Source organism: Eubalaena glacialis, chromosome X, assembly GCF_028564815.1.
Source record: "Eubalaena glacialis isolate mEubGla1 chromosome X, mEubGla1.1.hap2.+ XY, whole genome shotgun sequence".
Taxonomy (NCBI): domain Eukaryota; kingdom Metazoa; phylum Chordata; class Mammalia; order Artiodactyla; family Balaenidae; genus Eubalaena; species Eubalaena glacialis.
In genome coordinates, this window is record NC_083736.1 from 108,552,951 (window position 1) to 108,573,335 (window position 20,385).

General features: G+C 39.3%; 1 protein-coding gene across 1 annotated transcript in view; it reads left to right on the forward strand.

Moving 5' to 3' along the window:
* The window catches only part of DOCK11 (dedicator of cytokinesis 11), a 189,925-nt gene that overhangs the window by 95,079 nt on the left and 74,461 nt on the right, over positions 1-20,385 (forward strand). Inside the window, exons 21-30 of the mRNA XM_061178676.1 lie at positions 370-491; positions 1,106-1,192; positions 2,554-2,643; positions 8,718-8,836; positions 10,380-10,449; positions 10,531-10,656; positions 11,595-11,666; positions 12,567-12,713; positions 16,046-16,129; positions 19,756-19,867. Of these exons, the coding sequence (XP_061034659.1) occupies positions 370-491; positions 1,106-1,192; positions 2,554-2,643; positions 8,718-8,836; positions 10,380-10,449; positions 10,531-10,656; positions 11,595-11,666; positions 12,567-12,713; positions 16,046-16,129; positions 19,756-19,867 (1,029 nt within the window). The remainder of the gene's footprint in view (positions 1-369; positions 492-1,105; positions 1,193-2,553; positions 2,644-8,717; positions 8,837-10,379; positions 10,450-10,530; positions 10,657-11,594; positions 11,667-12,566; positions 12,714-16,045; positions 16,130-19,755; positions 19,868-20,385) is intronic.

The following is a 20,385-nucleotide window of genomic DNA, read 5'->3' on the forward strand; positions in this document are numbered from 1 at the left end:
GAATCGTTTAAAAAATAAGTCTACCAAAAATTCTCCCACAGTGTGTCAAAATAATGAAATTGATGCACTTTAAACGTTTTCAAGTGTTTTGGTATATTAGCTCACTTTGGTCTCTCAATCACTCTGTTTGATAGAAGAGCTGTGTGTTGTTGTTCCCATCATTATAGTCAGGGAGGTAGCATGAATAACCTGTTAGTGGTCAGGCTAGGATTAGGAAGCGATCCAAACTCATTGTTCCCTCCCCAGTACTCGGATGCCCAACACCTGGACTCCCACATACAGACCTGCCCTGCTCCCCGGTGACCAGACATTGGTGTAGCTAATTGCATTTGCGATTTCATTTCTCATGGTTGTTTATTGTCTTGGCAGTTGGCTTTGCCTGGGTACCTTTGCTGAAGGATGGTAGAATCATCACATTTGAGCAGCAGCTGCCAGTTTCCGCTAATCTTCCCCCAGGCTACTTGAATCTGAATGATGCCGAATCAAGAAGGGTAGGAAAATATCTGTATTTGTTGAAGTAATCATGATGAAATGTTTTTTTCCCCTCTTTTTAAAAAACTGTACTGAAGTATAGTTGATTTACAGTGTTGTGTTAATTTCTGCTGTCCAGCAAAGTGATTCAGTTATACATATATGATGAAATGTTTAAAAAGTAGAATACCGTTGGCATAGTCGATAGTTTGGTCTGGTTGATAGCTACTCAGAGTGTGGTTTGAGGGCTGGTGCTGGTCCACGACAAAGATAAGTATAGAAAATGAGTGTTGAGAAGCTTGTATAATAGTTTGACAAAGTAACCTCATGTCTGTTGATTCTAATAACGATTTTTAAAATGGGACTTCGATTTTGTGCATCATGAAAAGAATTCATTTCTTTAGTAATTTTTATTGTCATTTGGAAAAGTATCAGCCTGCAAAGGATTGGAAATTCAAAATGGTTTAGGATACATTTATTCTAAAGGCAGGTTATTTTCTCCAATAATTCCCTATGTGCGAAACTAACACATTTGTTTCTGAAAGAAAATGTTGAAATGCATAAAGGCGTTATATGTTGCTCATCTATCCATTGCTATGGTACAGAAACTCATGTGTGTATTTTCTCTTCACAGCAGTCTAATGTGGATATTAAGTGGGTAGATGGTGCAAAGCCTTTGTTGAAGATTAAAAGTCACTTGGAGTCTACCATTTATACTCAAGTAAGTTGCATCACCTGAATTTTGTCAATTTTAATACTTGAGTATATTTCTGGATTAACATAGACTATATTCGATTCTACAGCCTTAGAGAAGTTGTGGCCTGAAAGACTTTCTCATTAGTAATAACATCATTCTTAATAATAGCTCAAATTTAAAAATTCTTCTCAAATTACCAAATCCTTTTACCTATTCATGTCCTTTTTCTGTTTCAGGATTCTATCCAGTATAGCGTGTTACATTTAGTTGTCATATCTCCTTAGGCTCTTCTTGGCGGTGACAAGTTCCGAGACTTTCCTTGTTTTTGGTCACCTTGTCAGTTTTCAGGACTACTGGTATTTTGTAGGATGCCCCTCTGTTGGGATTAGTCTGACATTTTTCTCATGGTTAGACTAGAGTTGAACACAGAAATTTGCAGTCAGTGGATCATGGCTGGCTACTACAGTTTGCTCTTAGTCTTGACATCCATGAAATTAGGATCAAATATCTGTGAGACACCTCAAGCACAGTTTGAAAAATCACGGTGGAGAAGGTGAAGTCCACGCTCTTTGGTGTGGCCTACAAGGTCCCTCTCAATTCCCCCTGCCCACTTCATCATTTTAGAGGAAAAGAAACCGAGGCTCGCTCGGGTTAGATGATTTACCCGAGGTCACACAGGTAATAATTAGAGGAAGCAGGTCAAAATCCGAATTTCATGATTCTGGTTCCTGATACAGTCCATGCCGTCCACAAATTCAATATCTGTAGATTCCATACAGGACAGCTGGACACTGGCCGGTGCAGGGCCAGGGTACATTGGGCACTGAATGCCTGAGACTTATTCTGGTGACTCCCTGCTGCTACGTTTTCTTCACCTGTCAATTCAGACCTCTCTTCCTGCTCGTTTCATTAAAATATAGAAGCAGCCCAACTTCAGAGGCTACACTAGCCAAAAAAGAGATTAAACAAATGTGTGACTACTTGGGCATAAATGGTGACCTACCCAGTGTGCTTAGGTACATGCTGAATGCGCCTGGTTTTGCTGCTTTGTGTGATGGTCGAGAGGACTATGGGACTCATTTAGGAACATGCATGTTGGTAGCTGCAGATGCCGAGTCTGGCCATTAGAAGACCCGGGGAAACAGGTTTCCAAGATTCCGGGGTGGCGGGGTGTGGTGCAGGGGCGGAGCCTGTGCTTTGCAGGTGGGAGGGAGGGAGACGCAAGAGGGAGGAGATATGGGGATGTATGTATACGTACAGCTGATTCACTTTGTTGTACAGCAGAAACTAACACACCATTGTAGAGCAATTATACTCCAATAAAGATGTTAAAAAAGAAAAAAAAATGAATCAAATTTCATATGCTGTGTCCATCTGTTTTTCAGGATCTACATGTGCACAAATTCTTCCATCATTGCCAGCTTATTCAGTCAGGCTCGAAAGAAGTTCCAGGGGAGCTCATTAAATATTTAAAGGTAAATGAACAGTAGCTTTCTGTGAAAGGTTTGTTTTTCATGTCATTCGGTTGCCACATTTTTTGACGTGGGGGAAAAAAATCAAACGAACCCTTTAAAAATACTTTTGGCTGTGTATCCTCAAGAGAACACTTTCTATTATGTGCTTTTCCATCAAGGGGCTGTTTAGAAGCAGACCACAGAATTGCTACATTAGGAAGAAAATGTTTTAGCCAGAATTCGTCGACATATTTTTGAAAATCTCATGAAAATGTTTATTTCAGTTCCATAAATTGATTTTTCCAGACCTTTTCTCATCTTGCCAATGACCTGGTAAAGGTGGAGAAAGCTTGGGGAAAAGGGCCAGGAGAAATGGAGTCACTTTTGCTTGGAATGAAATGTGAAATGATTCCTGTGTTCGTAGGCGAAAGATTATCAGAAGGGTCAGCTAAAAAAAGAGAACCTAGTTTCTGCATGTTGCATAGGAGGGAGTCATAAGTAACGCCATATTTTATCAAATGTATTGAGAATCCAAGACTCCATTTATTCCCTAACGTGGTGGGACAGGGCGCACGTCATGGGACCCAGCTAACAGTGACTTTTCTTTTGTCTGCTCCTTCAGTAGATCAGCCATGGCCAGTCTGAGGCATTTTTATTTTAAATGAAGCCTCTACAGGATTTCCCTTTAGGCATATGTTAATAGTGAATAATATTCTCAGGAAATGAAAAGGTTCATTTCTTTCAGAGAGGTAGTATGACATGAGGTAATACACGTATGGGTTCTGGAATCACAAACTGAGTTTGTGTCCCAGGTCTGTCACTTATTAGCTCTGTGATTGACCTTGACCAACTTACTTAACTTCTCCAAGCCTTTGTTTCTTCTTCTCTCACATAAAGATAAAAACCTACTTGTAGTCATGAGAGAAATGCAAATCAAAACTACAATGAGGCATCACCTCACACCAGTCAGAATGGCCATCATCAAAAACTCTACAAACAATAAATGCTGGAGAGGGTGTGGAGAAAAGGGAACCCTCTTGCACTGTTGGTGGGAATGTAAATTGATACAGCCACTATGGAGAAAAGTATGGAGGTTCCTCAAAAAACTAAAAATAGAACTACCATACAACCCAGCAATCCCACTACTGGGCATATGCCCTGAGAAAACCATAATTCAAAAAGAGTCATGGACCACAATGTGCATTGCAGCTCTATTTACAATAGCCAGGACATGTAAGCAACCTAAGTGTCCATCGACAGATGAATGGATAAAGAAGATGTGGCACATATATACAGTGGAATATTACTCAGCCATAAAAAGAAACGAAATTGTATTATTTGTGGTGAGGTGGATGGACCTAGAGACTGTCATACAGAGTGAAGTAAGTCAGAAAGAGAAAACAAATACCGTATGCTAACACATATATATGGAATCTAAAAAAAAAAAGAAAAAAATGGTCATGAAGAACCTAGGGGCAAGATGGGAATAAACACGCAGACCTACTAGAGAATGGACTTGAGGACATGGGGAGGGGGAAGGGTAAGCTGGGACGAAGTGAGAGAGTGGCATGGACATACGTACACTACCAAACGTAAAATAGATAGCTAGTGGGAAGCAGCCGCATAGCACAGGGAGATCAGCTCGGTGCTTTGTGACCACCTAGAGGGGTGGGATAGAGAGGGTGGGAGGGAGACGCAAGAGGGAGGAGATATGGGGATATAGGTATATGTATAGCTGATTCACTTTGTTATACAGCAGAAACTAACACACCATTGTAAAGCAATTATACTCCAATAAAGATGTTAAAAAACAAAACAAAACAAAACAAAAAAAACAACCCACTTGTAGGGTGGTTACAAGGCCTCAGTGAGATAAGGCATCTGCTATATAGTATTCATTCATTCCACACTTTTTTCTTGAGTACATCCTATGGGCCAGGCTTCATTCTAAACATTGGGAGGATAAATGAAAAAAACAAACAGTATCCCTGTTTTCAAGGAGCTTACTTTGTTGTGGAGACAGATGGACAATAAACACATAAACGAATAAATGCACACACACACACACACACATATACACATACAGTGGTCCCTCTGTGTCCTCGGGGGATTGGTTCCAGGACCCTCCATAGATACCAAAGTCCAAAGATGCTCATGTCCCTTGCAGTCAGCTGTCCGTATCCACAGATGCGGAACGTGTGGATACGGAGGGCCGATGTGTATGTCATGTCAGGTGGTAATAAGTGCTATAGAGAAAACCAAACCATAGTGAAGGGGAATAGGAGTGATAAGGAGTCCCTCTTTTAGATAAAGTGTCAGAGAAGAGCTCTCCAGTAAAGTGATGTTTGACAGAGACCTAAAGGAAAGGAGGGTGCCAGCTATGTGGAGTTCTGGGGGAGAGCTGGGAACAGCAAGGGCAAAGGCCCTGAGGGGCTTGCTTGGTGTGATCAAGGAACAGCCGGAGTTCCAGTGTGGCTGGCACACAGAGTGATAGGCCCTCACATTGGAAAGGTAGCTGGGTTGCTGGTCAGGTCAGGCCTCATAAGCCATGAAGAGGAGTTGGAATTGTACCCTGAATGAGATGGAAAGCCTTGAACAGAGGAGTGACATGATGTGACTTTGGTTTTAAAGTATCATTCTGCCTACCATACAGAAAATATATTGTTGGAAGGGTAGAATCAGGGAGGTAGCCGATAAATGGTGGCTACGATTCTTAATTATCATTAAGAAGTATAGTAGTCATCTAACTTCAAATCCTTTTCTTGGGTAATGTCTAGAACTCCCGCTCTATGTATGAATGCATTGTCTGTTGAGATCATTGTCTTTTTTTTTTCCAGTGGGAAGCTTTGTAAAAGTTTTAACAGAATTGAACAGAACACTATTTTCCTATACTGGTATTCTTAGAATGGAGGGGGAAAAAAAGTACTCATATTTCCGTTTTTAAGGGTGTGGAATTTCTGATATTTATGTGACCTATGCTTGCCCTCTAGTGGCAGTGAATGAAATGCCATGTGATCATAGAAAGAGCCAAACTCCTGTATGGAATGTTAGCGCTGAAAGGGATCTTTAGCGATTTCGTTTTACAGATGAGGAAACTGAGGCCCGAGGAGAGTGATTTGCCTGTGGTCATTCTGGTTACTAGCAGAGCTGAGCCAAGCCTGTCTCTTGATGTGTCTCTTGACTCCTAGTCCTGTTTTCTTTCTATCAAACCTTGCTACCTGTTGTCCTTGTAAATGACGGTGTTTCATCACTTCATTTAACCATCTACATGTTGAGCTCTTATTATGTGTTCAGTATTTTCCTAGATGCTGTGGGGCTTGCAAAGAAGAATAACTTAGGCTCATTGTCCGTAGGGATCTTACAACCAGTCAGAGAGACAGGATCCACTTAAGTCAAATGACAATATAAGTCAGTAGTACAAATGATAGTCCAAAGCAATATGTAGTTAAATGTCAAATGCATGATACAGGGTATAAATGCTAAGAGTTCACAAAACCGAGGAACCACTGAGACTAGAGGGTTCCCATCTTTATCCCTTTGGTTCCTTATTTTATTCATTTATTCAGTCATCCCCCAAATATTTATTGAGCACCTACTATGGGTCACATATTGTACTGGATGCTGTGACTATAATGGGAACAGTTTAGACAACATACCTACTCTATTTGGGGTAGAGAGATTATAAATAAGTAAGTCACATTACATAGGGATGAGTGCTATGAAGAAAATAGAACAGGTTATTGGGCTCTAGCATGACCAGGAGTGCAGTCAAGATGGACTTGTCAGGGAAGGCCTGTCTAGGAGATGACACCATTTCAAGCTGAAGAGAAGCTGATGCGAGGAAGACAGCCATAGGTGATAAAGCTGTGTAAAAGGATGACCGAATATTGCAGCAGGTGTAAACACTTTGCAGTGGGATGTGTAGAAAGAAAAAAAGCAAAGACAGTGTAGCTAGAGCACATTGAGCAGCAAAGCAGGAGGATGGCCTCAGATGAGTGGGGAGCGATAGGCCGGGTACATGTAGGATGGGGAGCCCTTCACAACTTTTTCTTCGTGGTGGTTGGTTTTGTTTGTAACAGAGGGAAATGACATTGTGGAATTTGCCTTTCAAAAAGAACCCTCTGGCTGCTGTGTGGAGAATAAATTCTAGAGGAACAGTACTGGTGCAGGGAGATCACTTCTGCATGGAAGGTCCGTCTCTCTTTTCTACCTGATGTGATCCTACTTACGATCCTTGAACCTTCCTCCTTTCTGAAGCCTTATATGACATTCCCCCCTCACTGGCAGACTCGGTTGCTTCTTCCTCTGTACATTTTGTATATACCACTGTTGTACTGTTTAGTGTTTGTATCGCAGTGATTTAGTTCCATGTGTTTTCCCCCCATAGTCTGTGAACTGCTTGATGGTAGGAACCATGTTTTTTTGATGTGCTTGGCAATTGAAAGTTCATTCAGTATGCCTTTGTTGAATGAGTGATTGAATGGCTTCACTGAACTGGGGGTTGGAACTTGACTGGGAAGGGTGGCGAGGATTTGGCTACAAAGTGTGAACAAAGGTAGCAGTGCATTGATATATTCAAGGAGCAGTCAAGACACCAGTGTGGCCTCGTGAAGAATGATGAGTGTTAAGGTTAAGAGTGTAAGCTGGGTCTTAAGTAACTTAGACTTAATACCTGGGTCAGAGTTTCTCAAACTTGGCACTATTGACATTTGGGGCAGGATAAGTCTTTGTTGTAAAGGGCCGTCCTGTTCACTGGAGGGTGTTTAGAAGCATCTCTGGCCTATCCACTAGATGTCGGTAGCACCCCCCAATTGTGACAGCTCAAAAAGTCTCTGGACATTGGGGTGGAGGAGTGGCACAGGGTCTCTGGTTGAGAACCGCTGCCCTAGGTCATGGGGAAACATCAGAAGAATCTTCTTGGTGGCACGGGGTGGCCTGATGTAACCCCTATTTGAGGAGGATTAAGTTTTGGAAATGAGAGACATATTGGGAGTGAGGAGAAAGTGTACATAGACCGACTAGAAAATTAATTAGACTATTTTGGTTATAGGTTAGAGTTCTGAAAAAGGGCGACGGCTGTAAGGATAGAAGAGAGAGGGCAAAAGGAAGGAAAAACCTGAAGGATAGACCATGGGTTCCCTGAGCTCAGTTTCTTGCCTTATGCATCTGATTGAAGAGAGGCTGCCCGGAAATCTAAGAGGTCACTGTTGAGATGATTCAAATATAGATGAGAGAAGCCTGAAAAGGGATGGTGAGAGTAAGGATGGCAACATAGAGCAAGAGTAAGGGAGGCTATGAAAGATAAATGCTGGGTTCCTTAGTACAGAGACTTGTTTTCCCCGTGTCTGTATTTCCCAGGGCACTAAATATTGAATTGGTGTAGAAGGTGCTCAGTGAGGTTTTTTTGGTTGGCCAGTTGACTAAATGAGTGAGTGAATGAATGAGTGAATAAATGAATGCAGAGAGAAGGGAAGTAAGAAGGAAGACATTTTACATATTTAGCTGCTTGTATCATTTCTATGTATACACGGACATATTTCTTCTTTTTGATGTCAAGAGACTGATCAGTAGAGACAGAGTGTTAGCACTTTGAAGAAATGTCCTGTGAGATGTTAGAATGCAGAACTGCCTTAGCTTGTGGATGGTGCTAGTGTAAAGCCAATTATATATAGAAACACACTTTATTGAATCCCACGTAACTTCTCACCACAAAGTAATGGCCCACTTTCCCCTGTAAAACACACGTACTTGGGGGCTGGTAGGCCCGTCTCCATCACCTCCAAGCATGCCTGCTCCTCGCCCTGACTGAGTGTTGGTTTACCAAGAGTCTGTTGTCTTTATTCCAAAACCTGTTGATCCCGGTTATACTTATCTTCAATAGAGCATTTAATATTAAATGAACTAACAGAATCTGAGTGCCAAAATAGAGATGTGGCTAAAGTAACTGACAAAGTCCCCTATCCCCTGAAGCTCGTGTTTAAAGTGAGCTTATATTTAGTGAATGTAGTTTTCATTACTTAATTTTTTGTTGTTTCACCTTTGCAAGTTATATCATATTTTGGTTTATTTTCATAACTAATAATGACTTATTTTAGTGTTTGCATGCCATGGAGATCCAAGTCATGATACAGTTTCTACCTGTAATTCTTATGCAACTCTTCCGAGTTCTCACAAATATGACCCATGAAGATGACGTGCCTATCAACTGCACCATGTGAGTTTCAGTGTTCTAATACCAAGAAGCAACTTTTGTTTCCTTTTGCATTTCTTCATTTGAAATATAAATTTATCTTCCAAATGAGAACCCCAAAGTCAGAAATCTAATATCAGTTTTCTCTAATTTCATACTTCTCAGACCAGGGGACTTATATCCCCAGGGATAGATGATACCAGAAACCATAGGATAAACTTCCTCAACCGGAGGTTCTAAAACTGCTGCATGTTAGAAGCTTTTAAAAATGTCTGTTCCGGGACCAAACTTCACACCAATTAAACCAGAATCTCTGAAGGTGGAACTCAGCATCAGTATTTTTTTTTTTAAGTTTCCCTGATGATTCCCTAATGCAAGGGAGTTTGAGAACCATTGCCCTTGACCAGTCTTGTCCAGTAGAACTTTCTCCAGTCGTGGAAATGTTCTATACCTGTGCTTTCCAATATGGTGGCCATTAGCCACATTTAGCTGTTGAGGAACTGAAGTTTTAATCGTAGTTAATTTTAATTCATTTTAATTCATTTAATCGCCACTTGCGACTAGTGGCTCTCACATTGGACAGAGTGGCCCTAGGCCATCAAATTGTACTCGAAAGAATAATGGAGTGTTCTTTTTATATGAAAACAAACAAGGATATATTGTAGAGTAGGATGCAAAATGCACCTGAATTTTGAAGTTAAAACAGGAGTTTTCCAAAAAATTGTGAGCTCAGTGCTGGCTGTTTCTGGCTTTGCTGCTTCTGCTGTTGCCACTTCTGTTGAGCCTCTCTGGAGCCTCAGGGCTGAAGCTCCACACACCTTCATACTGTTTGCTCTTCTCTGCTGTTGGGCATAGTCTGGTTGCAAATTTAAAAAGCATTATTCTAGTCCAGTGGTTCTCAAAATGTGGTTCCCAGACCAGCAGCATCAATATCACCTAGGAGCTTATTAAAAATGCTAATCATTGAACTTCACCCCAGACCTAAAAAATCAGAAACTCTGGGAGAGGGGTGTGCACTCTACCCTCCAGGGGTTTCTGAGGCACGCTAAAGTTGGAGAACCACTGCTGGTCTCATAATTTTAAAATTTTCTATGAATCTTAGGTTTACTTCCAATTTTAGTTCATATCATTATACCTGCTCTGTCTCTCCCTTCCCTTTTCCCCCATCTGTTGTCATGCTTAACATTTTTTTTCTATTCTTTTCCTTTTATTCTCACTAGAGGGGATTTCAATATTTACCTTAATGAAGGGTTTTTTTTTTTTTACTATATGGCAGTTATGACCATACTTCAAATGTGGTTTAGAAAGGAGATGAAATATCTGGGTTGCCAAAATAAAATATCCTTCTTTTGAACCAGGAAACATATTTTACAAGTCCCTGAGCCTGTTAGATGCTGAAATCTCTGTTAGACCCAAACTAAGATGACATTTAATGCAGTCATCTCACCTTTAATTATTTAGGCAGTATTAGGTATTTTTAGGGTTAAGTATGATGGTTTTATCTAACAATCAAACTATAGTGGTTAATTGTAGCCTGACGTGCTGACTTTTGTGAATGTTGTTTCAGGGTTCTCTTACATATCGTATCAAAGTGCCATGAAGAAGGCTTGGATAATTATTTAAGATCCTTCATAAAGGTTTGTGGAGTAAAGCTTTCTTTCTGAGCAGTTTGTCTTATGAGAGAATTTTGTTTTACAGCTCGTTTTCTTTGATTGTAGTATAGCTTCCGACCTGAAAAACCCAGTGTTCCTCAGGCCCAGCTGATACATGAAACTCTGGCTACTACGATGATAGCGGTATTGAAACAGTCTGCAGACTTTTTAGCAATAAACAAACTGCTAAAGGTAAGGACACAGGACACGGCAGGCAAGAAAAGCAGCCAGAGATATGCTTGTTTGATACCCTCCCATTTCACTTCTGGTCTTTCATCATTTCCTCATGTGACTTTCCTTTTCCTCACCACTTTACCTACACATCCTTTTCCCCCAAGTTCTCCACAGAACCTCCTTCATCCCCTTCACCCTCCCCACCCCATCCTGCCCACAGTCGAATGTGTAATGGAAAGAATTTTGGAGGAGATAGACCTGGGCTAGAATCCTCTATTCACTGCATAGTAGTTCTGTGACCTGGAGCCTGTTATTTAGCAGTCCTGAGCCTCCACTTCCTCATTTCTAAAATATAAGCAAAGCATTTAACATGTTTCTGGCACATAGTAGGCACTCAAATGGTGGCTCTTATTATTGTCATGTTTTTACTATTCCTGTTAATAATGGTAGAATTTCAATTTTGGGTATTTTAGGATGTATCTGCTTGAGGCTTCTCTGTACCCTTCAAATTACACTTACACAAACACCTCTGCTACTTGGGCTGGCCCCAGTGTTGTACCAAGGGCAGGGTGGGGTCCCCCACTGGGTGCAGGCCATAATACGATTCATTGTCTATAGAGAATTTAAAAGCAATGCTAAAATAAACTAAAAGTTGGTTTGCTCTTATCACCACATGTAGGCAAATCAAAGCAGTGTCAGTGATAAAATACCCTTCCCCACTGAGTTAAACATTCCCACCAAACAGCCTTTGTACATCACCAGCCAGCCCTAAGGTACACTACTACCTTTTTGCCAACACAATTTGAAGGTATCCTGTGGGACTTGGACAATTGCGATCACTTTAAAATGTTACTAAAGTTCAGAGACAAAATCCATAGTGATTCGTCAACCTCTGCTAAGCTTCAAGGATTTGGGTAACTATTAAAGATTGATTTGTATTTATTTGTTTATTTTAGTACTCATGGTTTTTCTTTGAAATTATTGCAAAGTCTATGGCCACATACTTGTTGGAAGAGAATAAAATTAAGGTAAGTAGGCTCAAGAATAATATTTAACATAGACAAAGAAGGCTAATCTTATTCACAGGTAGCCGTGACATGCAAATCCTCTTTTATATTTTAAGGGCTCTTAGCCCTTAGCTTTTTCAATTTTGCTTAAAACAAGCAAACAAACGATGTATTGCAAAAATCTGACAGTTCATATGTTTTCAAAGTCTAATCGTCAGAGACTCTTCCACATAGATTGTTCCTGTGAGGTGTTTGCCATGTTAAATGCATTATCTTTGAAGCTTTTGCTTTGTCTTGTGGTTTTAAAATGTCTATGTCAGAACATTCATTTGGAAGAAGAACAAGTACCAAATAAGAAAGAACCATTCTCTTAGAAAGGTTGAAGGCATGTACAAAGTTAAAAACACTTTATGTAATAATACATGTGTTCCTGGCATGTGCTGTATACATTTAGTTATATTTTTAAACTCTTTCAAAAGTACAAAGAAATTTTCTTAGCTATAGGAATGGAAAGCTAAGATTTGTGAAGTAAAAAATATTCACCTCATACTTATCATTTTTATCAGAATCTTCACAGAGCAGGTTTACTGAAATTGAGATGCATGGATACATGTATACTTTGTGTGTCAGGAAAAACATGGAATGAAAAATGGATGTGTCTGTATCTCAGGAACACGATTCCAAAGTTGGGTCAAAATGACCTACTCTCGTTCATGATTTCAGTCAGTTATGGTATTAGAGGTCCAGATAGTTCCTATAATGATCTAAAGTATACACTGAACTAGCCATGTCATTTTTAAGTTGGGAGAAAAATTAAACTCTAGTTTAAAACACATTTTTATACAGAATGTGTCTGAAAATAAAAACAGCAATTGATTTAGATCTTTTGCAACTCTTTTTTCTATGCCTATTTAATTTAAGCTTCCCAGAGGCCAGAGATTTTCTGAGGCATATCATCATGTCTTACATTCATTGCTTCTTGCAATAATTCCTCACGTGACTATTCGCTATGCAGAGATTCCTGATGAGTCCAGAAACGTCAATTATAGTTTGGCTAGCTTCCTGAAGGTGAGTTAAAGGCAGCCAGAACATGGTAAGGAATTATTCTTCACCAGTATGGTCTTTAAAGCCAAAGAAAAAAAATTACCCACTTTCTAGAGACTCAGCTAGGCTGCTGGAGAAACTTTTGACTGAATTAATCCATCAATTCAGTTAAACAGCCATGTTTGATCCCCCATCCCCAATGGTTAATTAATTAAATCAGAGGTCCCACATAGGTGGCTTAACCAGAAGGCACGTCTTGCTGGTTTTACATGGTGTTTCTCAAAAATATTAATTTGAATGCCTTTAGGTGGGGCATGTACTTTCTAGGTTGCCACAAACCCCACCACTCCTTAATATACCCCGACACTCTTTATACATTTAAATAGCTTCTCTGGCCCTGTCGGCCTCTGAGTTTGTAACTCTTGAACTAAAGCACAGTCTACACATTGCTAATATTATCACCATCTACTTGTGGCTAATACATGTAAATGAAAATTGTTGATTTTGGTCAGTGAGACTATTTTGAGAGATATCAGAAACTCCTATATTTATGAAAGATAGCACATTTCTCGTTGTTGTATTTTGTTATTCTCCGTATGTAAGGGGCAATGCTGGAATGCGATTGTTCTAGAAAGTGGGTAATAATAATATTTGATTTGTTGTAGAGGAGGGGCATGGATTTGTAATGCACTTAGTTTTTACTTCTCTCCACTCCCCATCTTCTCACAGCCTTTCATCATGTCTCAACCTTATCTTAAGAACCTCATATTCAATAATCCACCCAAGCAGTTTTAGTATCTCACATACCCTTGTTTTCTTATTAAAAATTCACAACTAGGTTTCAGATCTCCAGAGCATGATTTTCTGATGTAAGACCTCTCTTTACCAGAATTAAAATAAAGTTTTAACACTATTACATGAGCCCTTTTGCGTATTAAAAACCAAACATCCACATATCTTTTTAAAGTAAAGATGAGACTATTTGAAATATAAAATCTCCGTTTCTTCCATGGAGTTTAAACTTAAAGTTTGCTATGTAAACGGAATAGAACATAGTCGATTTAATAGCAGTATTTACCTCATTCAAGTCAACAAACATTTGTCTGTCTTCTATGTGAGAATCCAAAGATGTGAGAGGCTATCTCTGTAATTATATTCAAATACATGTACAAGATCAAGTGTGATGACTGCTATACTGAAAATACAAACAAAATACAATAGGAAAACAAGAAAGGGAGGGATTAGGACCAGGTAGTATGAACAGAGACTAGAAGAATAGTTCCCCAAGACAGGGTTGAGGGTGTTTCAGGTAGAGGATTCATGAGCAAAGATGAGATATACGCGTTCAAGAATTGTTCGGGGAGGAGCAAGAAAGTCATTGTGCAGAGTTTAGGATGTGTGGAGGTAGAGCTGGAAAGACCATCTGATGCCAGATGATGAAAGGCCTTGAATGTCAGGCTAAGGGATTTAGATTCTGAGCTATATGCCATGGAGCTATATACCAAAGATTTTGGAAGAGGTGAGGAAAAAGCCAGAGTCAAGGCAACCAGTTAGAAGACCAGTCTTTCCCCCTTGTCTGCCTGGCAGAGTCCATTCATGTTTTAGGCTCAGCTCTTTCCTAACCTTCCCACACAGGGCTGATCACCCCTTCTGTTGTTTACCCGTCCTTTACATACTTCTATAACTTTTTAGTGTGCTGTATTTTAATTATTTGTTTGTTTATTTGTCCTTACCATTGGACAAGACTAAAGACCATATCTTATTCACCTTTGTATTTCTCTAGAATGTAATGCATTGTTTCAAACACAGTAGATCCTCAAAATGTTTTTGGATGAACAGATAAATATAAGCCTACCTCATTAATCCAGGTGAGAGGTGATGAGGCAGTGGAAGTTGAAAGGAGAGATGAGAAGTGAGATGCAAATGGCTGATTAATCAAATATTGAGTTCCTTCTATTTCACAGGGTTACTGTAGGTACCATGGAGAGCATAAGAAAAAGAGATCATTCCTATTGTCCTCTCTAGATGAAAACAGGAAAATAATAAGGAAAATACAAGCTAGTATAAAGTGTTTAAAGGGCCCTGTAGACCAAGGTGGTTAATGAAAATGGGCTTCATCATTGAAGAGTGGGCAGGATTATGTAGAAGCAGTGATAGAATTGCTAGCTAGACCTGGCATGAGCAGAGACCCGGAGGTGGGAATGCACAGTGCATCTTGAGTGGGTAATAAGTAGATGAGCTGTATTGGGAGATAAAACTGGAAAAGTAGGTTGGGACAAGATTGTGAGTGTCCTTGAATGCCAAGCTAAGGAGTTTGAAATTATATTAGAGGCAATAGGGAACTGTTGAAAGCTTTTGGGAAGAAAGGTGACATGATTAGGGCTAGGACTTAGAGATTAACCTGGAAGCAGTTGGATGGAAAGATTAGTGGCAGGAAGACAGGTTTGGAGGATAACTGCAGTTGTGCAGTTGCAAGGTAATGAAAGCATTAACCAGGAGAGTGATGGCAGGAAAATATGAACAACTAGTAGGGTTGTCACAGAGGAAGAATGTTTTGTAGGCCAAGACTTCACAGGACCCAAAGAAAAACTTCACTTTTGGCCTGAAATGTTCACATAGGCAAGCCCCACTAACCACCCTCCAGTTCACTTTGAGCTTTGAGAGTTAACCAAAATGAGGCAGTATAGCTAATAGATTACATATCAATATATATGCGTATATATGTTTATATACATATATGTGTATATATATGTATACATGTGTTTGTGTGTGTATATATATGTGTATATATATCTTAGTTTGAAAATTATAGTTGAGTCCCAATTCCCATGATAAGTCATTTGCCCTTTATCTCTCTCTTTTTCTAAAAAATAAATTTATTTATTTATTTTTGGCTGCATTGGGTCTTCATTGCTGTGCTCAGGCTCTCTCTAGTTGCGGTGTGCATGCTTCTCATTGCGGTGGCTTCTCGTTGTAGAGCACGGGCTCTAGGTGCACAGGCTTCAGTAGTTGTGGCACGCGGGCTCAGTAATTGTGACTCGCGGGCTCTAGAGCGCAGGCTCAGTAGTTGTGGCACATGGGCTTAGTTGCTCCGTGGCATGTGGGATCTTCCCGGACCAGGGATCGAACCCGTGTCCCCTGCATTGGCAGGCAGATTCTTAACCATTGTGCCACCAGGGAAGTCCCCCTTTATCTCTTTAAGGTCACCTAAATCTGTGAAAGTTTTTCTATTATCTGTAAAAGTGAGAATGTCATCCCCTTAACGTGGAAAAAATTTTTAAATTTTTGAATTTTAAAAACATGACAGACCTTTAGAATTATGTAACTAACTGTTCATTTTGATTTGGTTTCTATAGCGCTGTCTGACACTAATGGATAGAGGATTTGTTTTCAATTTGATAAATGACTATATATCTGGATTCAGCCCCAAAGATCCTAAGGTAAGTTATAAGGACATAACTGCAGTGGGTGTCAGACGTTAGAGTGTGAGAACAGTGGTGACATTTATTCTCCTCTGGAGGATTTGGAACTGCTGTTTTCATTTAGGTGCTTTGACTAGAGTTATACCTCAAAGCAGGGAATAATGGATAGTGTTTTGGGGGTCCCCAATACTACCCCGTGTTTGATGGTTCACTAGAATGACTCACAGGACGTACTCATGGCTAAGATTCATTACAGTGACACAAAAAGGATGCTCAGTTGGATCAATAAGGGGAAAAGACATCAAGTGGAGTCCTTGGCAATCTACGTGCAGGCTTCCTGAGCGCCCTCCCTCCTGTGAAGGGTCACATAGAGCACATCCTCTCTCCAGCAGTGAAAATTGAGTCACATGTGTGCAATATTTCTCTTTAGGGAAGCCCATCTGAGACTCAGGGCTTAGAGGTTTTGTTGGGGGCTAGTTATGTATTTGAGGCTGGTCAAAATTTCCAGAGTCTTGGAAAGGACAGGAAAGCAGATGTTCACCATAAATCACATGGTTTGCACAGTGCTGAACAGGCTGGCACAGAAGGCACAGCCTTATCATGTAGGAAATGTTTGTTTCAAGATCTAATTTCCCACACCACAAAACAGAAAATCACAGGCCAATATCTTTGATGAACATAGACGCAAAAATCCTCAACAAAATATTAGCAAACTGAATTCAACAATACATTAAAAGTATCATACAACATGATCAAGTGGGATTTATTCCAGGGATACAAGAATGGGTCAACATCCACAAATCAGTCAACCCGATTCATCACATTAATAAAATGAAGGATAAAAATCATATGGTCATCTCAATAGATACAGAAGAAGCATTTGCTAAAATTCGACATCCATTTATGATTAAAAACTCTCAACAGTGGGTATAGAGGGAACATACCTTAACATAATAAAGTCCATATATGACAAACCCATAGCTAACATCATACTCAACAGTGAAAAACTGAAAGCTTTTCCTCTTAAGATCAGGAACAAGGGGCTTCCCTGGTGGCACAGTAGTTAAGAATCTGCCTGCCAATGCAGGGGACATGGGTTCGATCCCTGGCCCAGGAAGATCCCACATGCCATGGAGCAACTAAGCCCATGCACCACGACTACTGAGCCTGCACTCTAGAGCCTGTGAGCCACAACTACTGAGCCCACGTGCCACAACTACTGAAGCCCGTGCTCCATAACAAGAGAAGCCACCGCAGTGAGAAGCCCGTGCACCACAACAAAGAGTAGCGCCTGCTCACCGCAACTAGAGAAAGCCCGCGCGCAGCAACAAAGATCCAACGCAGCCAAAAAAAAGATCAGGAACAAGACAAGGATGCCCACAGAAATTAGGCAAGAAAAAGAAATAAAAGGCATCCAAATTGGAAAGGAAGAAGTAAAACTGTCGCTGTTTGCAGATGACATGATAATACATACAGAAAACCCTAAAGACTACACCAAAACTCTGTTAGAACTAATAAATGAATTCAGTAATGTTGTATGATACAAAATCAACATACAGAAATCTGTGGTATTTCTATACACTAATAAACTATCAGCGAAATTAAGAAAACAATCCCATTTACAATTGCATCAAAAAGAATTAAATACCTAGGAATAAATTTAACCAAGGAGGTGAAAGACTTGTACACTGAAAACTATAAGATACTGATGAAAGAAACTGAAGAAGCCACAAATAAATGGAAATATTCCATAATCATGGATTGGAAGAATTAATATTGTTAAAATGTTCATACAACCCAAAGCAATCTACAGATTCAGTGTATTCCCTATCAAAATTCCAGTGGTATATTTCACAGAACTAGAACAAATAATTCTAAAATTTGTATGAAACCACAAAAGATCCTGAATAGCCAAAACAATCTGAGAAAGAACAGAACTGGAGGTGTCATGCTCCCTGATTTCAAACTATACTACAAAAGCTATCATAATCAAAACAGTACGGGACTGGCATAAAAACAGATACACAGATCAGCAGAACAAAACTGAGAGCCCAGAAATAAACCCATACATATATGAACAATTAAGTTACAACAAAGGAGCAAAGCACATACAATGGAGAAAAGACAGTCTCTTCAATAAAAGGTGTTGGGAAAACTGGACAGCCACATGTAAAAGAATGAAACTAGACCGCTATCTTGCATCATAACACAAAAATTAACTCAAAATGGAGTAAAGACTTGAATGTAAGACCTGAAATCATAAAATTCCTAGAAGAAAACGTAGGCAGTAACCTTATTGACATCCATCTTAGTGATGTTTTTGTGGATCTGACTCCAAAGGCAAAGGAAACAAAAGCAAAAATAAGCAAATGGGACTACATCAAACTAAAAAGCTTTTACACAGTGATGGAAACCATCATCAAAATGAAAAGGCAGCCTACTGAATGGGAGAAGATATTTGCAAATCATATATCCATCAAGGGGTTAATATCCAAAATATATAATGAACTAATACAATTCAACAACAACAAAAACAATCTGATTTAAAAATGGGCAGAGGATCTGAATAGACATTTTTCTAAAGAAGACATACAGATGGCCAACAGCACATGGAAAGATGTTCAGCATCACTAATTATTGGGAAACGCAGATCAAAACCACAATGAGACATCACCTCATAATCTGTTAGAATGGCTATTATCGAAAAGACAAGAAATAACAAATGTTAGAGAGGATGTGGAGAAATGGGAACCCTCGTACAGTGTTTGTGGGACTGTGAATTGGTGTAGCCACTGTGGAAAACAGTATGGAGATTCCTCAAGAAATTAAGAGTAGAACTACCATAATACGACCCAACTTTTCCACTTCTGGGTATCTATCCATAGAACATTAAAACGCTAATTCAAAATGATATGCACCCCTATGTTCACTGTGGCATCATTTACAGTAGCCAAGATATGGAAATAACCTAAATGTCCATCGATGGATGAATGGATAAAGAAGATGTGGTATATATGTGTGTAAGTGTGTGTGTGTCTTTGTATGTGTATATATATAAAATGGAATACTACTCAAACAAAAAAAGAATGAAATCCTGCCATTTTACAACGTGAATGGACCTTAAAAGTATTATGCTAAGTGAAATAAGTCAGATGAAAAGACAAATACCATATGATTTCACTCACATGTGGAATCTAAAAAGAGAAATGAACAAAAAAACCCCAAAACAAACTCATAGATACAGAGAACAGATTAGTGATTACCAGCGGGGAAGAGGTTGGGGGGTGGGCAGAATGGTGAAGGGGGTGTAAACTGTATGCTGATGGATGGCAACTAGACTTGTGATGATGATCACTTTGTAAGTGTATACAGATGTCAAATTATAATGTTGTATACCTGAAACTTATATAATTAAAAAAAATCCAATTTCCCAAATGCCAGCCAATGACCAACTGTGCAAGCAGGCCTTTTTAAGGCGAGCAGTCTTGGACCTGCTATGTTAACTCTTTACTGCACAGGTCACATTTTAAGGTATGCCTAAAATACTAAACACTTCTGTTTTGAAAATTAATGCACTGTATTTAATTATTAAAATAGTAAATGACTACTAAATAGGAGTTTTTGTTTAATTTCTTTGTGTTTAGGTCCTGGCTGAATACAAGTTTGAATTTCTGCAAACAGTTTGCAATCACGAACATTACATTCCTCTGAATTTGCCAATGGCATTTGCAAAACCTAAACTTCAGCGAGTTCAAGGTATGTATTCGTGTTTTCCATCATTAGGGATTGTGTTTTCCTTTTTTTGGCTAGCGCTAGTATAGTATAACGTTTTCTAGTTAAACCAGTCAATCTAAAGGTAATGTCAGAATTGTTACTATCTGAAGATAGGTTCGTTAATGGTACTCGGCATTTCCTTCATAGTGTCAGTGGTAGTATTCATAGTATGAAGAAATTAGGTGTGTTACATAGATTGCTGCTTAAACACAGATGTCAGATACCAGTTAAATTGCTCTCTGTAGTACTGTTTGGACTCTTATGTGAGACTGAATTAAGAAAAAACCATATAAATACATTTCTGCTGAATGGAACATCAAAAGAGAAGTATAAAGGCAGAGTAAAATAGTGATATGTATGTTTTAAATTGATGAAATGCCTTCAGTTATCTCCATTGCTAGTTTTATTGAATGCTTTGTTGTGTAGCACTATTCTTATGTTACTATGTTTTTTATTTGTCCCTTTTCTTTTCATATATTAATTAGATTTTTTTTCATTTG